Below are 21,243 nucleotides of genomic sequence, written 5' to 3' on the forward strand. Positions count from 1 at the left end.
TTTAGTAAGAATATATATATATTCTGCATATATAAGTATAAATATATTAAAAACGATTAAATATTTTGCTTGAATTTTTTAAAAATAAAAGTTCGACGAAGGTATTGATTGACTAGTTCGCTCACACCTTCAAATTCTTGGTCCGTCTCTCGCCATACGTACCTTTTAAAACGACAAATATATTAGATTTAGTGGACGTAATATACTTGATTTTAATATAATGCAAAATTGAATGACTGACTTCTTGACTTTCTACTTAATTTCAATCACAAAATCTGGTAAAGAATGCACATATTAATTCCACGTCAACAACGTAAGTATCTTAATGTTCTAATCACTCCAAGCACATTATTAGCATGTTGAATATTGTTTTCTCGAAATATAAACGCACGATATTAAATTAAAGTCATCAAAAACACTATATATGTACAAAGGAGAAAATAAGGAAAAGCAAAATAGTGAACCATAATCTTCTTCAAAACGCGTCGACATAGTAGTAACGACTGTGTATAACTATATCATACGTGTCACGTCACCACCATGCAAAAATCCGAGAACTCAACACGTGTCACTTCTTTAGACACTTAAAACCAATAGAAATGAAATTGGATAAAATCTTACTTCTAACTCTTATGAGTCTGATTTTATAGTTGAAAATAATGGTGTGATAAAAGAAAAAGAAGACAATGGCGACAGTTTCACCACCTCCATGGCAAGTTCTTGTTCTTGTTTCAAACCATCTTGATCCAAAAACACTAGCTATAGCTTCATGTGTATGCAAATCATGGTCTATTTCCATGTCTTCAGATCAAATATGGCAACCCCTTTGCTCCACTCATTACCCTTCTCTCTCTACACTTCATACTTGTTATAATCCCACCGTCTCTTACCGGCAGTTATACGCCCTGGGTCATAGGGCGAATAACCGCCGGCTGAAACAGCCGTTGAAACCTCGTATTTCCCTTAATAACATTATTTTTGCACTTAACATCTATAAAACCACTACACGCATGGTGACTTTAGTCAAGCATGGAAGCCAACTTTGTTTCGACAAGAAGGGTGTTTTTCGGTTCGATATTGATGTCGAGCAATGGCAAAGGTAAGTGTTGGAGGGTGTTTTTTATAATAGCTGTCAAACTTCTTTATAACCGTTAAATCTTTTTATAACAGCCTCGTTTTCTAAATAATTTTGAATGTTAGCGGATTCAAATATTTTTTAGTGTTAGCGAAGTGGTGTGATAGAGAACCTATGTCATAAAATAACACATGAAAATTGGTTCCGGAAAAATTTGACTTTTATAGTGAAGTTTGTTACGTAGGGATGATGTTATATAGGAAATGGTTTCAGTATATATATTATGTTTAATCTCCTTGATTGTGAAACTTTCACTTCCAACCAAGAGGTTGTGAGTTCGAGTCTACCCAAGAGCAAGGTGGGAAGTTCTTGGAGGGAAGGATGTCGATGGTCTATTTGGAAACAGCCTCTCTACCCCAGTGTAGGGGTAAGGTCTGCGTATACACTACCCTCCCCAGACCCACTAAGTGGGATTATACTGGGTTGTTGTTGTTGTTGTGATTGTGAAGTGTATTCAATCATGTTTCAAGTTTGCATTTTTTTGAATTTTTCATGTCAGGATTCCTGGCTCTGCCACTGATGTCAAGAACGGGGATTTGGGGCCGTTTGATTCACTCGGTGACTTGAGGGTGACATGGGATGTGATTTTGGAAGGTTTTAAAGGAGTTTTTAATGTGATGAATTGTAGAGGGAAAGGGAGGTTTGTTTTAGGGTTGGAAGGGTGGTTTTCCGAGGAGTTGCCGCCACCGGGATGTTGCTCGAGCGACACGGTTAGCGGGCTCGTGGCGGATTTGAGGTTAGGGTTGAAGGTAGAAGATGGAAGAGCGGTGGTTGAGAGGATGAGTGCAGGGGTTTTGAGTATAGTGAGTTGGAGATATCTTTTTGTTGAAGATGCTCTTAGATATTTGCAGCATTTTCTTTCACCTTGTGATGTGTAAATAATGTTGGAAACTAGAAATAGTTTTTTGTGCAAATAGTTCACATAATTAAGTCATGTACTATTGACAGTTTTTGATACGGACGCCCAAAATCAGCCTATGTAAATAGAGTATTACCGCTTCAGTTCTCTCTTGAATACTTGCTTTCATGATATTATAATGATTTAAGAAGAAAAACTGCAGGACAAACTAGTTCTCTATTTTAATGCTAGCCTATTTTAAGTCTGCAATTCCATAGGACGACATGTAAATTTCATTCATATATATTATTCCTAATCTGGTTAGGTAAAAAAGGAGATAAATAAAAACATAGGAAGAAGCAATTTCTCTCACTACTGTTAGGTAAAATCTCCAGCAAGATATACAAATATGCTATAGTACGAACATTATATAGAAGAATTTATACACCAAACTTTAGGGATTTCAAAATCCTAAATAGTAGGAAAATATTTAAATGGTTATTCCTATATATTAGATAAATAATTTAATTACGGTATTATTCAATGTGAACTCTATATTTAAAGGGTAAAAAAAATGAATGACATTTTGTTAAGGACCTTCGTGCTTTTAATATAATACTAGTTACTATGTACGTGTGTTGCACGTAAATATTTAGCCAGAACTTTTATGTGAAAGAACAACTAACTAAATTTAGTAACAAATTATTTACAAGATGAAATAATTATTATAAAGTAATTAACGTGATAAAATACTTCTTTATAGATGACATTTTTGGTGTATGTTTCATTCTATAACTTTGACTTCTCCCTCTTAAAAGTGAAACATATTATTAGCCTGTTTGGCCAAGCTGTGATCACGCCCAACTATACCTTATAAAAAGGACAATGCGATCGTTGCAAATATAATCCGGTTTACAAGTCCGGAGTCGAATCCCACAGAGAACTAAGGCTTAGCTACAGCTGTTCACTATCACCAAGAAGACAAGCTTGAACAGTTCCTAACTTATAGATATTTAGATTCTTGTGTTTAACTAATTGATTAACAAATTAAAATAATAAATTAACAACTAAAGATACTAAGAGTTAGAGACAAGATTAAGGAGGTCTAGAGTTATGATTTTCCCAATTGTCGGAATCATTCCCGCTATGTCTTTTATAATTTCGCCTAAGTATTCTCTACCGATCATGAGCACTCTTATTACCGTAAATCTCTCCCGAGTAATCACTGTAAGCACGTGATTTTTGCTTCACGGACAATCGCTCCAAAAGAAAACAAAAATAGTGACCAGTGACCTCGCTGTACAAATTTTCAATTTTTCATGACATGTACTGCGAGTCATTTGTGGTTCGTCCCATTTTGCATTTGATCTTATCAAAATACAAAGTATATCTGTCATAGTAATCAAACCGTAATTCGGTCGTTGAAAGAAAATTCAAAAAATATATATGCATCGTTCGTTCTAGGTTGTGATTTAATTTACTTAAACATTTTAATATGGTGTGATAATTGTGTTGAAGTGTTACATTGTTGTTTGTTTTAATTTCATTTGTTTTATTATTTATTTTGTTATTTCATTTTTGTTTTAAAATTAGAGAACAAAGAAAAGAGTGATGAAAATTGATTTGGGCCCAAGAAATGAAACAAAAATAGGCCCAAAACCGGCACAAGGACCCAGTCCAAGTCAGGCCTACCCAAACACTGATTCAAACGACGCCGTATCAGCGTCCTTATCAGAACCGTTGATCTGACTCAAACAAACGGTCCCGATCAGGTTGATCACTTCACCTCAACGACGCCATTTCAGGTAAATTAATCTGAACCATCCAACCCTTTGATCCAACGGACCCAGGCTTTCCCCCCAAACCCGTCAAACTTTGACCCGATCCAGCCTTACCCGGTCTCACCCACTATCAAGCCCAAACGACACCGTCTTCCCTAAGTGAATAGATCCTGGCCATAGATCTCATTTGATCCAACGGCCAGGATCTAAACCCCTAGATCGTATATAAGCTTTCTATCGTACCCCACGCCCCCTATTCGAACCCCCCTCCACTCATCGTCCTCACCAAACACTGAACCCCCCCGAAACCCTAGCAGCCGCCCTGATTTCCCTTTCACCAGAACCCGGCGGCATGAACGCCGATGACCACCTCCTGAACACCCTAGGACCACCTCACTCTCCTGAACATGGATCTGTTACCCCCTAGCCTCGAATCACCTTCCTTCGTCTCGAATCTTCATTTGAAGATTCGAGTCGAACTCTGACCTATACCAAACCTCACCATCTTCGTACCAGACACTCCCATGACCTCCCTCGTGACCAAACCAGGCTTGGTTTGGTCCGAATCTACCCACAACTCCTAAAAAACCAAATCTAAAGATCCAAACCCTAGAACACGAATAGCCTTGGAATCCGGCTAGTCTTAACAGGGGTTTGAGGTCTAATAGACCTTAATCAAGGTGTTCTCGTGTGAGAACACCCTGATTAAAGTTTGTTCGGCCTCAAATGGTCAAAGTTGAGTCAGACTTGGGTCAATTTTGTTTGGACATTTTTCGGTAAGTTTTTCTTTGCTTTTCTGTTTTATTCGAGTGGTAATTAAGTTGTTAGCATGCTTTGTTGTGATTGCTTGTTATTTCTGGTATTTTTCTTAATTCCTTCCATCTTTGTAAGGCCTTTATTTGGTCGTTGGTTTGTCTGTGTGTGTTCTGAATGTATTCTGTGATATACATGATCGTCAATTAGATTAATCGTCAAATAAGTTAATTCATATAGGTTCCCAGTAATTGAACAAAGTTGTCTGAAGTCATTCGGGACTCTGTACATGTTGTTTATATGAACGATTGATTATTATGTGTTACGATTAATATAGTCGAGTCAATGTATGTCGTCAATTAGTTTCAGTCATTAATGGTAACAACTTGATTCGTGTTGTTTATTTCTGCTGTGATCGTATTTGAATCCCATTAGGAACTGAATTGTATTGCCTAATGGTTTTGTTCAATTTGAATCAAAAACATCTAGGGGGTAGGTTATAATGGCAGTTCAGACTTTGATCTTAAATGGATGCCATGTTTACTTGGTTCAGATTGTGGGCAGCATGTGTATGGTCAGCTGTTAAGGAATTAAATAATTGGACAACATGTGCTGTCAGATTATATTCCTGCTGCCCATACTTTGGCTAAATAAATAAGAGATTAGGACACTTTAACAACAAAAATAGAGAGGGGCTGTCAGGGATCTCATGGGAGGTCTGGTTATTTAAAATAACTGAGTGGAAAAACAACAGGGAGAGGGAATTTTGAGTTGTCACACAGACTGTAAAGTGCTGAATTCAGGCTATAAAAGAGGCAGACCTTCCATTTAGAAGAGAGAGAGATTTTTGGAGTCTGGGGAAAGGGTTTTCTTAGGGGCTGGACTTTTAGTCTTCAGAAAAAGGGAAAACAAAGAGAAAACTTTCGTAACACTTTAACTAGACACTGTCCAAAACTGCACAAGGAACTAAGTTGGTTGAGCTGTTCTGGCCAAGTCAGTTATTCCAACTAGGTTTATTATTGTTCCATTAAGAGAAGGTTGTGTGTCTTCTGCTGTGATTGTTACTACACTGAGTTTTCTGTGTGCTGTGGATTGAGTTTTAGTCTTCCTGATTGTCGGAACTGTAATGGTTATTTGCTGAGCTTTGTGGTTATTGGATTTTCTGTTGCTGTTACATTCGATATCTTGGGTTTCCTGCTGTCTTTCTGCTCTGTTTTCTGGGATTGTCTGTCCATCGCTCGATCACTTGTTGAGCTTCATCATTGTGGCTGTTTTGGTTGTTGCTGTGTTGTGTTGTTTACCTGCTGCTGCTGTGCTTGCTGTGTATCATTCAACTGATCCTCTTCCTTCTTTTGTTCTCTATATCAGGTACACGACTAATACACTGTCAATGTAATTGGAAAGTTGAGCATGAATACAAAAGAAAAGACTTGAAGAATGACTTTTATACATAGATTGTTACATTAAATGTCATGTACTGTATAATAATTTTCATTCCTGTTTGGATAATAGAAGTAGCCTGCATGCCTAGTATATATATGTAGATTAGTTGAATGTTAGTTCATGTATGTATGCTGTTAGGTGAAAATATTCCCATTGCAATAAGTTGTATCTTAGACTTAGTTTAATTGTGTAGTATATTCTTTAATGTAGGCCAAGCATGAAAACTATCCACTACTAGTTAAGTTCTTTCCCTTTTGATAAATGGTCTCACATAACTGGTAAACCATACTTTAGAACAAAGAACACAAAGCTTGCAATCTCAACCTCATGAAGGTCGAGCCCAGGTCAAAACAGACCAAGCAGGCCCGCATCGAACAAACAGTGGCCCAGGTCTGGCCCATCCCGCATGAGCTGGATTTGGCCCCGTAATGTTCAATCAGTTGTCCGTGTGCGTAATCACGTTTACTTATTCTGTAAAAGCATTTTGAATCCTGCTATAAATAAGCCTACAAGCATGTAATTAACTAGGACTATCTCTGTTTTCTATTAGTAGAGACAAACGCGACAAGAAACGTAGTTGCTATAGGATATCCTTTTAAAATAAGGACGAGATGAGCCTCGACAAAAATAAAGAAAAACGCACAAACTGCGGGGCCCTCGTTAAATGTATATATCGAAGCATTCAGTTCCCAAGGTGGGTCGTTTAGCAAATCTCACGACCCTCCCGGAATAATAACGCGATAGCCTCTTTAAGCGCGTATTTAATAATTTTACCTTCTTAAATTCGGGTGCACATTTATGTGACCCAAATCCAAATCTCGACGGATTCGAGATGTGTTTCTAATCACGGGTACATTGATTGTGACGTGGTTCGAGATGCGTGTCCATGACGTCGCAAATTCCTTTTAAAAAACAAGAATGAAACGAGCCTCGACAAACAAAATGTACAAAAGCTGCGGGGCCCTCTAAATGTATGTATATATTAAAGTATTTAGAATTCGGGATGTGCCGTTTAACAAATTTTTACGACCTCCCCCAAACAACAAGACGCTAGTTGCTTTAGGCGCGCCTTTAACAATTTATTTTCCTTAATTCGGGTGCACATTTATGTGACCCAAATCCAAATCTCAACCGAGTCGAGATATGTCGATAACCACAGGTGCATTGATGTAACGTGGTTCGAGATATGTTTTCACGACGTTGAAATTCTTGTAAAATAATAATAACGACAAAAGCGGTTAAAAGTTAAAATTTGCACATATGTTCAATTTGTATAAAATCAGATAATCAAGCCGAATATAACAGTTGAGCGACCGTGCTAGAACCACGGAACTCGGGAATGCCTAACACCTTCTCCCGGGTTAACAGAATTCCTTATCCGGATTTCTGGTACACAGACTGTAATATAGAGTCATTCTTTTCCTCGATTCGGGATTAAAATTGGTGACTTGGGACACCCTAAATCTCCCAGGTGGCGACTCTGAAATAAACAAACAAATCCCGTTTCGATTGTCCTTTAATTGGAAAAAACTCCCCTGCACCTCTCGGGTGCGGAAAAATGAGGTGTGACAGCTCTGGCGACTCCGCTGGGGATTATAAATGGGAACCCAGAATCTCTGGTTCAGGGTTCAAGAATTCGAGCTTAAAATAATCGTTATAGTTGGCTTTATTTATTATCTGATTTTTACATGATATATGTTTAATGTGCTAAACGATGCTTTTACCGCTTTAATATTATCTGAATTGTGTATATAAAACTGCTGCGAAACTCTTCTTCTTTCTGAGTCTTCTAAATTTATGGTGTACACGTGCGCGTGACCCACCTTTCTGTTAGAAATCATACCAAAATAAGACGAAGTTGGGACAAGTAACTAGGCCGGGTAGACTTTCGTGCTCCCGGTACGTTGCCCCCACTTCGGCTCAAACTGTCCGTTTGGGTAAGCCAGGTTTAGAACAATATGCCTCAGGTTTTTACCTAGAATAACTCAGCCATGTACCGGATCCCTAGTAGGAACGTCTATTTGCATCATGTACATCTGACCTTGGAGACTCAACACAGGGGTTGGGTCTGTCTAGGACAGGTGAACCCGAAATAAAAAGATCATCCTGATGCATCCTACTTGCTACCTGTGCATTCATTTGCCTCGAACATGCTTGTTGACCAGCTTAAATGAAATCATGGTGAGAACTGAGGAATAAAATGGGTTGTTTTAAAAAAAAATTCCCAAAAAAAAATAGTTTTAAATCTTGAAATAAAGGTATTTAATCTTGAAAATAGTTTGAAAAATTCCCAAAATAGTTTTAAATCTTGAAAATAGTTTTAACTGAAAATGATTTTTTTAGTGTATATTTTCAAAATGAGTCTTGACTTTATTAAATTAAATTTCAGATACAAAATGAGCACCACACAAAACCCCCCATCCACGAATACATAAGAGTTTCTATTTCAGCTTCAAATGTGGTGGTGTGAATTAGGCGCAGATGGTCAAAAATGGGTCGTCAAGCATTTGGGAAATCTCACGGATATTATAAAAGTTAAACCCCATGATGATCTGATTGCGACATTAGTAACTTTTTGGGACCCTGTTCACAATGTCTTTCGTTTCTCTGACTTCGAGCTCACTCCTACATTAGAGGAGATAGCTGGATATGCTGGTTTTGACGGAAGTTTAAGGAATCAAAGCCTGATATTCACAAAGGCTCCCTCGGTACATCGATTCTTCGGTCTTCTGAACATCAGCAGTCAAATCAGGAAAAGCAATGTCGTCAATGGATGTTGTTCTTTCAACTTTTTGTATTCAAGGTTCGGAAAGTCAGATGGGTTCAAAATTCATGAGAAAGGCCTTACTAACAAGTAAGACAAAGACGCTTGGCAGGTTCACCGTCGCTTCGCCTTCATGGTGGCTTTTCTAGGAATCATGGTCTTCCCAAACAAAGAGCGAACAATCGATATTCGCACCGCGAAAGTTGTGCAAATCCTCACCACCAAAGAAAACCACACCCTTGTCCCCATCATTCTCTCAGACATTTATCGGACTTTGACTTTATGTAAAGCAGGAGCGAAAGTCTTCGAAGGATGCAAAATTTTGTTGCAAATGTGGGTGATTGAACATCTCCAACAACAGCCCAAGATCATACAGTATGGGCCAAGCAACGATAATTGCATCGAGGGTTATGAGGAAAGAGTAAAAAATTATCAGGTTCCAGAAGGGATAGAAGCATGGGTATCTCATCTAAGGGCTTTAACGGCAAATCAAATTGAATGGCCTTTGGGATGGCTCCCGATGAGGGAAGTGATACACATGTCAACCTCAAATAGTTATCTGCTACTATTGGGATTGAGAAGCATCCAGCCGTATGCGCCACTGAGAGTCTTAAGACAACTAGGGAGATATCAAGTAGTTCCTGATGATGAAGATTTGAGTACGTAAGAAATCGAATTACACCCAGAAGCCACTATTCCTGAGGCTCTACTTCAGCAGATGTGGAATGGATGTCGATACTTGAAAAGTGATACTCAAGTCCCGGACACTACAAAGGGTGAGATAAATCCTAGATATGCAAGGTGGTTCGAGAAACGGTCTCGCGTGGATGATGTACCAGAACCTGAGCTAAGAAGGCCAACCAAAAGACCCCATATTCAAAACTTTAATGATAAAATCCAAGAGCGGTTGATCTGGGGAGAAAAAGAAAAGGGGTACAAAGCAACTATCCATGCCCTAAAGGAAAATCTAAGGAACCTCAGTCTGGAGAAAGATTTGCAAGCACAAGAAGCTGAAGGCGAGAAGAAGAGTCTAGCCTGTGAGAATGAAAGTCTTCATGCTCGATTTCTGAGAATGAAAAAGGCTTCTGAAACGCCAATGAGGAATTGGAAGGATCAAAAAACCATCGCCAATCTTTTTGAAAGAATGCAAGATTATGATTCCGTTCTTGCTGCAAATGAAAGGGCGTTGAGCAAAGCAAAAGAAAGGATCCAACAATTAAACGAAGAAGCCAGATCTGATAAGGAACGCCAAGATAGGCAATCCGAGAAAGACAGGGCACAATTCAAGAAGGAAAAAGACCATTGGATACGATCAGAAGACCAACTTCGTGCACAACTAGAAGAGGCAAGAAGGTACAACAGAGAGCATCAACAAGCGGACATTGACAGAGAAAGAGCGCAGGCGAGATTAGAGCAGGCCAGACTCCGAGCTCTATTAGAGTCAACCCTAGATCATGAAGACCATATCAGAGATATATCCACCACTCGCCAGCAGCAATTGCAGAATCAAGGCCAACATCTCCAAGATTTCAGGGCACAGATCCACGACCTGGCAGTCTACACCTCTCAAAGTTATGTAAACTGCCAAGGAATGGATTATGAAAGGTTTACAGAGCATGCACCCACTTTTGCCCATCATCTAGCGATGGAGTTGGAAAGGATGTATCGTATGCTGGGAGGTCATCCAGGTCAAGCCCCGCCTTGAGCAAATGATCTAATAATTTACAACACAAGTGGAAAGTGGGGCACGTTGTGAGATGTTAAGAATTGTATCTTTTTATTTCGATTTAAATGTGTGTATTTCAAGACATTTTCCTACAAAGTTTTCAAATGTAATGTCTGTTCATCTTTTTATCATGAATGAAAATGTTAGCCTCGTGGCAGAACTACGCCTGGTCTGATTCATGCGGGGACGTGATACGTAGGCAATCCCCATAAGATTCGACCGCTCTTAATAAAGAAAGAAAAAGAAAATACAAAAAATAAAATAAAATAACAGAAAAGGGGACAAATGAGCAAACCGGGATGGCGCATGTTGTTCGAAGCAAAGCATGTAGAAACGGTTGACTGCCTAGGAGCATTGCATCCTCTATGTGTTGTGATCAAATCTGTTAATCTCTAACGCTAACAAAGTTTGTTGTCTTCTGATTCAGACAAGTTAGTTGTTAAAGAACTCTGGCAACACACTCCTATCAAACCAGATCCAAAGGACCGATAGCAACAAGCATGACTACTTCTGAGAATAGTAATGAGGAAGAGAGGCCGAGGAGCCAGTTGTTAAAAGAAGCGATGGAAAAGATTGAAAGGATGAGACTAGAGATGAATGCAATGCAGCTAGCCACAGCCAAAACACAAAAGAGCCCTGAAACACTGGGACACACGCCGGAATACCCTCACTCCGGCCCTTCCACAAGCCTCCCAAATCCCTGTTATCATCAAGAAAGAAGCCCTCATGATTCCCAAGCTCCACCACCCCATCAACCTCTCCCAACACCCAATATTCCCATTTTTGTGGGACCCACATCAGCCCCCTTGCAAAGAACGACCAGTGAGCCATTGTTTCAGGCTCACGATACGCAATACTATCCCCCTGAGCCTACATTTCATGCCCCCGAGCCACAGGCTTACAATCCACATTTGGAAGTGCCAGCAGAGATTGAAAAGCCGGTTAAAGCCCCTGAACAGGATGAGGTATTGAGAAAGTTCAAAAGCCTAGAGCAGTCCTTCAGGGACTTGCACGGACTGGGCAACCAAGTCAGCGTAGCATACAAAGATCTATGCCCTTTCCCAGACGTCCAACTCCCGGCTGGATTCAAGATGCCTAAGTTTGATCTATATGAAGGGCACTCCCGGCAAGGATGAGCTGCTAATAGCTTATTTCGGCCAAAGTCTGAGCGGATCTGCGCTAGAATGGTATACCAGGCAGGATTCCAGTAGGTGGTATACTTGGGACGAACTGGCACAAGCTTTCGCAGGTCATTTCCAGTACAATCTCGAGATAGTCCCTGACCGTCTCACATTATTAAGAACTGGGAGAAACCCGGGGAAAGTTTTCGCGAGTTCGGGTTCCGCTGGAGAGAACAAGCAGCTAGAGTCGATCCTCCCATGAGAGAGGGAGAGATGGTGGACTATTTCTTGCAAACATTGGATCCAACCTACTTTGGTCACTTGGTGACAACGGTTGGAAAATCCTTCAACGAGGTGGTCAAGATAGGGGTCATGATAGAAGAGGGTCTGAGGTCTGACAAAATCTTGAACTACTTGGCACTCAAGGCCACAACCCAGGCTATTCAGAGCGGCACGGGAGGTGCGCTGAGAAGAAAGAAAGAAGAGGTTGCCACGATCGAGGCAGGCAGTTGGTCCAGGGCTGACAAGCCACACTACAACCAACCCAGACCTCACAGGCCAAACTACCCATATAACCCACCACAACATTTCTATCCGCCTCGAGAACCACATTGCTCCATACACCAGGCCCAAGCATACACTCAGCCTCCGGTTCGCCCGCAATGGCGCGCGCCGACTCCCCAGAACATATATGCACCACCACAAAACACCTATCCTCCATCGAGGGCATATAGAAACCCTCCAGGGGCAGGCTTTCAGGGAAATCCAGATGCTAGGAATGACAGGTTGCGGAAACAGAGAACTTTCACGGAATTGGGAGAAACCTACACCGCTTTGTTCCACAAGCTGAGGCAATTGGGTTTGGTTAGTTCTGTCCAGACTCGAGAACCAAATCCCCCACCTCAGAATTTGGATCGATCAATAAGTTGTGAATACTGCTCAAGGATGCTCGGGCATGATACCGAGAAGTGTTGGAAGTTGAGGCATGCCATACAGGATCTTATTGACACCAATAAGATCGAGGTCCAGACACCGGAGGCTCCTAACATCAACCAGAACCCACTGCCAGCGCACCACGAGACTCACATGATTGAGTTGGTGTATGAGGGAGGAGAGTTGAGAAAACCCTCACAAACAGTGATGATGATCCAGGCCGCCCCGAAAGAAGTCTCAACCAGTGGGGGAGCGAGGGTACAGTCACAGAGAGAAGGAGTCAAGCCTGTAGTGATATTGGGAAAGAGCCCGTCCGCCATAACAAGCAAACCCGAGCCAAACAAGTTGGTGATATCAGGGATTTCGCCCGCACCAGCAGTTGTGTTGAAGGGGGTATATAGAGAACTGGTCACCATAAAGCCTGTAGTCCAGCTGCCGATGATGGATAGCAAGGTTGTGCCTTTTAAATATGAAAAGGCGGTGGTGATGTACAAAGGAAAACAGGTGGAAGAAGTTAGTTGTGAAGCGCAAGGGCTGACTCGATCAGGTCGATGTTTTGCTCCGGTAGAACTAAGGAGAACCAACCCAGCTGCAACCAAGAAACCTGTGTCCGAGGAAGAGGCTGAGGAGTTCCTGAGGAAGATGAAAGTGCAGGACTACTCCGTGGTCGAACAGCTGAGAAAAACACCGGCCCAGATCTCACTGCTATCATTACTGATCCATTCTGAGGAGCATCGGCGGGCCCTGATGAAGATATTGAACGAAACTCATGTACCCAATGAGATTTCTGTAAACCACTTGGAAACCATTGCCAACAAGATCTTCGAGGTGAACAGGGTGACATTCTCAGATGATGATCTGCCGGTGGAAGGTACGGAGCATAATAAAACTCTATACCTAGCTGTCAAATGTGAAGACTCGGTGGTAACTCGAGTATTGGTGGATAACGGCTCAAGTGCCAATATTTGTCCACTGTCTACCCTGAACCAGTTAAAGATTGACCACGGAAGAATCCACAAGAACAGCATTTGTGTCCGAGGGTTCGACGGAAACGGAACAACCACTATGGGCTATGTTGTACTTGAATTGACCATCGGTCCAGTCCTGTTTACCATGGAGTTCCAGGTGTTAGACGCCACAGTATCTTATAACCTGCTGTTAGGACGACCATGGATTCATGTAGCCAAAGCAGTGCCCTCCCCCCTACATCAGATGGTGAAGTTCGAGTGGGAAAGACAAGAGGTCGTGTTTCACGGCGAGGACACAACGTGCACCATGGGCGGAGCCATTGTACCTTTCATAGAGACCGCTGATGACAAAGGTCCTTGGGTCTACCAGATTTTCGATACAGGGTCGGCCAACAAAATTTCTGAAGGAGAAATCATCCCGCACCCTAGGGTAGCTGCCGCAACAGTCATGATGGTCTCAGAAATGCTGGGTAATGGATTTGTGCCAGGAAAAGGCCTGGGAGTCGAGCTTCAAGGGATTGTCCAACCTGTCTCCCTTCCTAAAAATCTGGAAACTTTCGGATTGGGGTTCAAACCAACCGCAGCAGATAGGAAGCAAGCGCGAAAAATGAAGAAGAGGGTCTGGTTTCTGCCTAAGCCGGTGCCACGTCTCTCAAGGTCTTTTGTCAAAGCAAGTGCCAAGGGGTCGCCAGTCCCAAAGATTCTAGGACCATTGATTGATATGGATGGGGACTTGAATCAGAGTTTTGAGAGGCTATTTAATGGTAGAAGCTGGAGAAGGTTCGAGCAGAACAGAGATACAGTTTGTGGGGCCTGAGGCCAAAACCAACAATTGGACGGTTACTCCTCTTCCTGTCCGAGGGAGTCTTGGTAGTAGGCTTTGATTTATGTTTTGTTTGTTTTGTTTTGTTCGGATTATTCCAGGGTGTAATCCAAATTTTACTTTCGTTTTTGTAAAAGTGTGAACCCTTTTATCCCGCAAGTTTAATAAAGTTCTCTTCTTTTGTCCCATTTTAATTGTGTTTTGCTCTTTTTTCTTTCTGAACAGTTCTCTTTTTACTGGTTGTAATGACATGGCATGCACAACGGACCTTCGACCTAGTCTAATAAATCAATCTGAATCCGACTCAATGATGCAAGAGGTCGTTTGCGACGATGAATTTGAATATGACGAAGATAAGGCCTTCGAAGAGATAAACCGAGAACTATGCCAATTTGAAGAAAAACCCAAGCCTAACCTAAATGACACTGAGGCTGTAAATCTAGGAGACGCTGATAACGTCCAAGAAACCAAAATCAGCATCCACATTGAGCCGAATGTCAGGGAAGAATTGATCAAAACCCTCATGGAATTCAAAGATGTTTTGCATGGTCATATGACGATATGCCTGGATTAAGCACCAATTTAGTGGTTCACAAATTGCCCACTGACCCGGCATACCCTCCTGTCAAGCAAAAGCTAAGGAAATTTAAAACAGAAATGAGTGTAAAGATCAAAGAAGAGGTGATTAAGCAGTTGCAGGCAAAAGTCATTCGGGTCACTCGATATCCCGAGTGGCTGGCCAATGTGGTACCAGTTCCAAAGAAGGATGGGAAAATCAGGGTGTGCGTCGACTACCGCAACCTCAACAAAGCAAGTCCCAAGGACAATTTTCCATTGCCCAACATCCATATCTTGATCGATAATTGCGCTGGGCGCGAGATCAGATCCTTTGTAGATTGCTATGCGGGTTATCATCAGATCCTAATGGACGAGGAGGATGCGGAAAAGACTGCGTTTATTATGCCATGTGGAACTTACTGCTATCGGGTAATGCCGTTCGGATTGAAGAACGCCGGGGCAACGTACATGCGAGCAATGACTGCTGTGTTTCATGACATGATACACAAAGAAATCGAGGTGTACGTCGATGATGTGATCATAAAGTCTTGGCGTCAGGAGGACCATGTAGCAGACCTAAGGAGATTTTTCCAAAGACTCCGAAGGTATGATATCAAGCTCAACCCGGCCAAATGCGCATTCGGGGTTCCATCAGGAAAGTTGCTAGGATTCATCGTCAGTCGACGGGGGATTGAGTTAGACCCATCCAAAATTGAATCCATCCGAGATTTGCCACCGCCGAGGAACAAAACAGAGGTAATGAGTTTGCTGGGTAGACTCAATTACATCAGCAGGTTCATCACTCAACTCACAGCAACTTGTGAGCCCATATTTCGGCTGCTGAGAAAGGATGCTGCGGTAGGTTGGATGGCAGAGTGTCAGGAGGCCTTCGACCAAATCAAAGGGTATCTGTCTAATCCACCCGTATTGGTCCCGCCTAAGCCTGGGAAGCCCTTAATTCTTTATCTGACGGTCCTGGAAAATTCATTCGGTTGTGTACTGGGGCAACATGATGACACGGGAAGGAAGGAGCAGGCCATCTACTATCTTAGCAAGAAATTCACAGTACATGAGGTCAAGTATACTCAACTCGAGAAAACATGTTGCGCCCTAACTTGGGTAGCTCAGAAGTTGAAGCACTACTTGTCTTCGTATACTACTTATCTCATATCCCGTTTGGACCCATTGAAGTATATCTTTCAGAAACCTATGCCCACATGAAGGTTGGCAAAATGGAAAATTCTACTCACAGAGTTTGATATCGTCTATGTGACGAGGACAGCCATGAAAGCCCAGGCGCTGGCCGACCATCTGGCAGAGAATCCCGTTGATGAAAAATACGAGCCCTTAAGAACGTATTTTCCCGACGAAGAGGTAATGCATACAAATGAGCTGGAGTTACCCGAAGAACCGGGTTGGAAGCTTTTCTTCGATGGAGCTGCAAATGCAAAAGGGGTTGGAATAGGAGTAGTACTCATTTCTGAAACAAGACGCCATTATCGTGTTACGGCTCAACTACGCTTCTATTGCACCAACAATATGGCCGAGTACGAAGCTTGCATTTTGGGTCTACAATTGGCTGCGGACATGGATTTCCAAGACGTTTTGGTCTTGGGAGACTCGGACCTCTTGGTACATCAAATTCAGGGTGAATGGGAAACGCGAGATCTAAAGCTCATACCATACCGACAATGCTTGCATGATCTGAGCAAGCGATTTCGATCGGTGAAGTTCAAACATATCCCGAGAGTTCACAATGAGGTTGCGGATGCCTTGGCCACCTTAGCATCAATGCTGCACCACCCTGACAAAATGTATGTTGATCCTCTGCACATCCAGGTCCGTGATCAGCATGCTTACTGCAACGCCATAGAAGAAGAAGCAGATGGCGAACCCTGGTTTCATGATATCAAGGAATACCTCAGAATGGGGATATATCCAGAACATGCCTCTGGAGACCAAAAAAGAGCCCTTCGGCGTTTGTCGAATGGTTTCTTCCTCAGCGGAGGAGTATTGTACAAAAGAACCCCGGATTTGGGATTGTTGAGATGCATAGATGCCGGTCAAGCCACGACGGTTATGGCAGAGGTACATGCTGGAGTTTGTGGGCCACACATGAGCGAGTATGTATTGGCAAGGAAGATCCTTCGAACAGGGTGTTATTGGCTCACCATGGAACACGACTGTATCACTTTCGTGAGGAAATGCCATCAGTGCCAGATACATGGAGATCTGATTCATTCTCCGCCAACAGAGTTACATACGATGTCAGCACCCTGGCCGTTTGTAGCATGGGGCATGGATGTCATTGGACCTATCGAACCAGCAGCATCTAACGGTCATAGGTTCATTCTTGTGACCATTGATTACTTCACCAAATGGGTTGAGGCTAAAACCTTCAAGTCGGTAACCAAAAAGGCAGTGGTGGACTTTGTTCACTCCCATATCATCTGCAGATTTGGAATCCCAAAAGTGATCATCACGGATAACGGTGCGAATCTTAACAGCAGCCTGATGAGAGAGGTATGCCAACAATTCAAGATTACCCACCGCAATTCCACCCCATATCGTCCCAAGGCGAATGGAGCGGTCGAAGCAGCCAATAAGAACATCAAGAAGATACTGCGAAAGATGGTGGAAGGATCCAGACAATGGCACGAGAGATTACCCTTTGCTTTGTTGGGTTACCGCACTACCGTCCGGACTTCTATAGGTACAACTCCTTATTTATTGGTGTACGGAACTGAGGCCGTAATACCAGTGGAGGTCGAAATTCCATCCCTCAGGATTGTCGCTGAAGCCGAGATTGATGATGATGAATGGGTCAAAGCTCGATTGGAACAGTTGAGCTTGATAGACGAGAAGAGATTGGCAGCGGTATGCCATGGCCAGCTGTATCAGAAGAGAATGGCAAGAACATATAATAAGAAGGTGCGCCCTAGGAAGTTTGAAGTAGGGCAGCAGGTATTGAAGAAGATCCTCCCACATCAGGTCGAGGCAAAAGGCAAATTCGCCCCAAATTGGCAAGGGCCTTATATCGTGACCAGAGTATTGTCCAACGGTGCTTTGTGTTTGACAGATATCGAGGGGAGATGTGTCGACATGGCTATCAATTCTGATGCAGTCAAGAGATATTATGCGTAATTTCTTTAATTATGGCAATTTTTGGTTCGTTTGTTTGTATCTGGTATTTATTGGATAATGAGAGGCAATTCTTTCTTCTATCCAAACACTTTAACCCTTGTTTCCGCCTTTTGAGCCTTAAGTTATTCTTTCATACCCCTCTTTTGGAATCACTAATGAAAAAAAAAGAGAAAAGAAAAGAAAAAGAAAAAAAATCTTTAAAGGAAAATGAAAAAGAAGGAGAAAGAAAAGAAAAAGAAGATAAAATCATAAGAAATACAAAACCGTGGGAACTACGTTTGACCTGATTCCTCGAAGAGGATACGTAGGCGCCTCACGGCTCGGTCATAGTGTGCATAATAGGCACAGTGTGCGTAACGCACGTAGCTCAACATAAGTGTAAAAAAAAAATATAAAATTCCCCAAGCAAGAAAACTGGGGCAGAGGTTATGTTTTAAGTTCCAACAAAGGTTTGATTCCAAAAGTTGTAGCAGATCACCCATCAAATTATTTCATTTTGATAGCCTTTCTTTAGCCCCACACCAAAACCAACATCGACGTCCAAAAGACCTCCCGATCAATATCTAAGAGATGCCAAGCCAGGCAAATAAAGCCGAGAATAATACACCGATCCCCAGCAAAGAAGAGGATCATAAGACTGGGAAGGAAGTGATGGTCAAAGGAATCTCCAGAAGAGAGGGTCGTATCGACAACACCCCGATTCCTCGATGAAAAATAAAATGAGAGAGTCTTATCAGTGAAAACCTTCACAGGCACCGAAAGGCGACATAGGATGAGAGATATAAAATGAGAGAGTCTTGTTGGTGAAAACCTTCACAGGCACCATAAGGCACCGGGAGATGAGAGAAAAGAGAGAGTCTCATTAGTGAAAACCCCTCGAAGGGCACTATGAGGCGCCAAGACAGATCAACAAAAAGCGACCACATTCGCAACGAAATGGACACTCATTTATCATCCCCGGCAAGTCAGACCATCGGGCCAATCGATTGATACAACTAGACTGGGTCGGGAATCTATGGTGCACGTCATGATCATGGGGACTAGTCATGTCCTCCAGATAAGTTCTTCTGAATTTCTTCTCCCACCAAATATTGGTTCAGAAAGATTTTCTCCTTTTTCTATCTTTTATTTCTCTTCCTAAAAATTTGTCTTGAAAAGGATTTTTCAAAGCTTACTACCAGAGATCGAAGGGGAATTCATCTAATGCAGGATAACCCCAACAGTCCTAAAGGCTGGCCCCAGGCAATTCAATGTTGTGCCCTGCGTTTTGGAGGAAGTGAACTCCTAAAGGGAGTGGTTTCGGGAGTAAAAGCAGACTCCCACAACATGTACTGTAAAGAGAAAGCAGAAAAGGGGATAAATTGAAAACCAATCCCCAGCAGGCCGAAAACCCCCACCAAGCAATTTTGTCCACCAACCAATTATGGGGGCATAAAGCAAGAAAAGGGGAAGAGAGGAAAAATCATCCGCCGGAAAGGCACCTCCTCCCACCACGATTAAAACTAACTAAATCCTTTTGTCTCCTGCAGGAAAACAAAGGATTGATGATGGCAGCAAGATGCGATGCCAGGGAAATCACCAAAACCGGGGCAGAAAATTTTCTGCCGATTGTCAAAAATTTTCTCGGGAGAACGAGGAAACAATTTCAATACATTTAAGTTCTAGGTCGCCCACCAGTAAAATGCGGGAATACTTTTAAGTTCTAGGCCGCCCACCAGTAAAATGCGGGAATACTTTTAAGTTCTAGGCCGCCCACCAATAAAATGCGGGAATACTTTTCAGTTCTAGGGCGCCCACCAGTAAAATGCGGGAATACATTTAAGTTCTAGGTCGCCCACCAGTAAAATGCGGGAATACATTTAAGTTCTAGGTCGCCCACCAGTAAAATGCGGGAATACACTTAAGTTCTAGGCCGCCCACCAGTAAAATGCGGGAATACATTTCAGTTCTAGGTCGCCCACCAGTAAAATGCGGGAATACATTTAAGTTCTAGGTCGCCCACCAGTATAATGCGGGAATACATTTAAGTTCTAGGTCGCCCACCAGTAAAATGCGGGAATACATTTCAGTTCTAGGTCGCCCACCAGTAAAATGCGGGAATACACTTAAGTTCTAGGCCGCCCACCAGTAAAATGCGGGAATACTTTTAAGTTCTAGGCCGCCCACCAGTAAAATGCGGGAATACTTTTAAGTTCTAGGTCGCCCACCAGTAAAATGCGGGAATACTTTTAAGTTCTAGGTCGCCCACCAGTAAAATGCGGGAATACATTTAAGTTCTAGGTCGCCCACCAGTAAAATGCGGGAATACATTTAAGTTCTAGGTCGCCCACCAGTAAAATACGGGAATACATTTAAGTTCTAGGTCGCCCACCAGTAAAATGCGGGAATACATTTAAGTTCTAGGTCGCCCACCAGTAAAATGCGGGAATACTTTTCAGTTCTAGGTCGCCCACCAGTAAAATGCGGGAATACTTTTAAGTTCTAGGTCGCCCACCAGTAAAATGCGGGAATACTTTTCAGTTCTAGGTCGCCCACCAGTATAATGCGGGAATACATTTAAGTTCTAGGTCGCCCACCAGTAAAATGCGGGAATACTTTTAAGTTCTAGGTCGCCCACCAGTAAAATGCGGGAATACTTTTCAGTTCTAGGTCGCCCACCAGTATAATGCGGGAATACATTTCAGTTTTAGGCCGCCCACCAGTAAAATGCGGGAATACATTTCAGTTCTAGGTCGCCCACCAGTAAAATGCGGGAATACTTTTCAGCTCTAAATTTTGGAATCAGTAACCCCACCTGAAGGCGGAAGGATACAACAGAGATCCCCAAGCAGGAAACAATAAAATCCCCAGCACCAAGAAGCAGAAGGCTGCAAAGGCAAGCGCGCGATTCAAAAGGAAGAAGGAACGCGTCTCGAGAGAAGCAGTTTGGGAACGTTATAGCATGCCCAACATAACAATTTTGATGAAGAAAACCATACCACTGAAGAAACCATTGGAAGGCTTAAAGAAGAGGGCCATGTTCCCAGCAGATCAAGCGAAGTGATGAAAACTGGCATTCAGAAAAGGTGAAGGACCAGTATCATCCCCCAAGTTCACAAAATAAAGGCATCGGAGGAAAGCGCTAGCCGACAAGAAAGCAAGTCAACAAGAACAAGTTGAAGATAGATGAGATCTCATGATCCATAGTCTAGCTTAGCTTCTTGTTTTTCCTTTCAGAACAATGTAACAAGGAGATTGGTGAGCGGTAGCATCCTAC

At 42.4% G+C, this 21,243-nt stretch overlaps 1 protein-coding gene across 1 annotated transcript; it reads left to right on the forward strand.

Annotated features, from left to right (window-relative positions):
• Window positions 1-686: 686 nt before the first annotated feature.
• On the forward strand, window positions 687-2,013 carry LOC104230938 (probable F-box protein At5g04010). Its single transcript, XM_009783849.2, has 2 exons — window positions 687-1,099; window positions 1,635-2,013. Exons 1-2 carry the CDS (start codon window positions 687-689, stop codon window positions 2,011-2,013), a joined length of 792 nt encoding a protein of 263 aa, XP_009782151.1.
• The last annotated feature ends 19,230 nt before the right edge of the window (window positions 2,014-21,243 follow it).

The sequence above is a fragment of the Nicotiana sylvestris genome, chromosome 4 (assembly GCF_000393655.2).
Source record: "Nicotiana sylvestris chromosome 4, ASM39365v2, whole genome shotgun sequence".
Classification (NCBI taxonomy): domain Eukaryota; kingdom Viridiplantae; phylum Streptophyta; class Magnoliopsida; order Solanales; family Solanaceae; genus Nicotiana; species Nicotiana sylvestris.

Bases quoted from the DNA above. Each gene is read 5' to 3' on its own strand.
- LOC104230938 (XM_009783849.2), top strand. From the start codon at position 687: ATGGCGACAGTTTCACCACCTCCATGGCAAGTTCTTGTTCTTGTTTCA. The intron at 1,100-1,634 runs GTAAGTGTTGGA...TTTTCATGTCAG, and splicing joins GATGTCGAGCAATGGCAAAG to GATTCCTGGCTCTGCCACTG.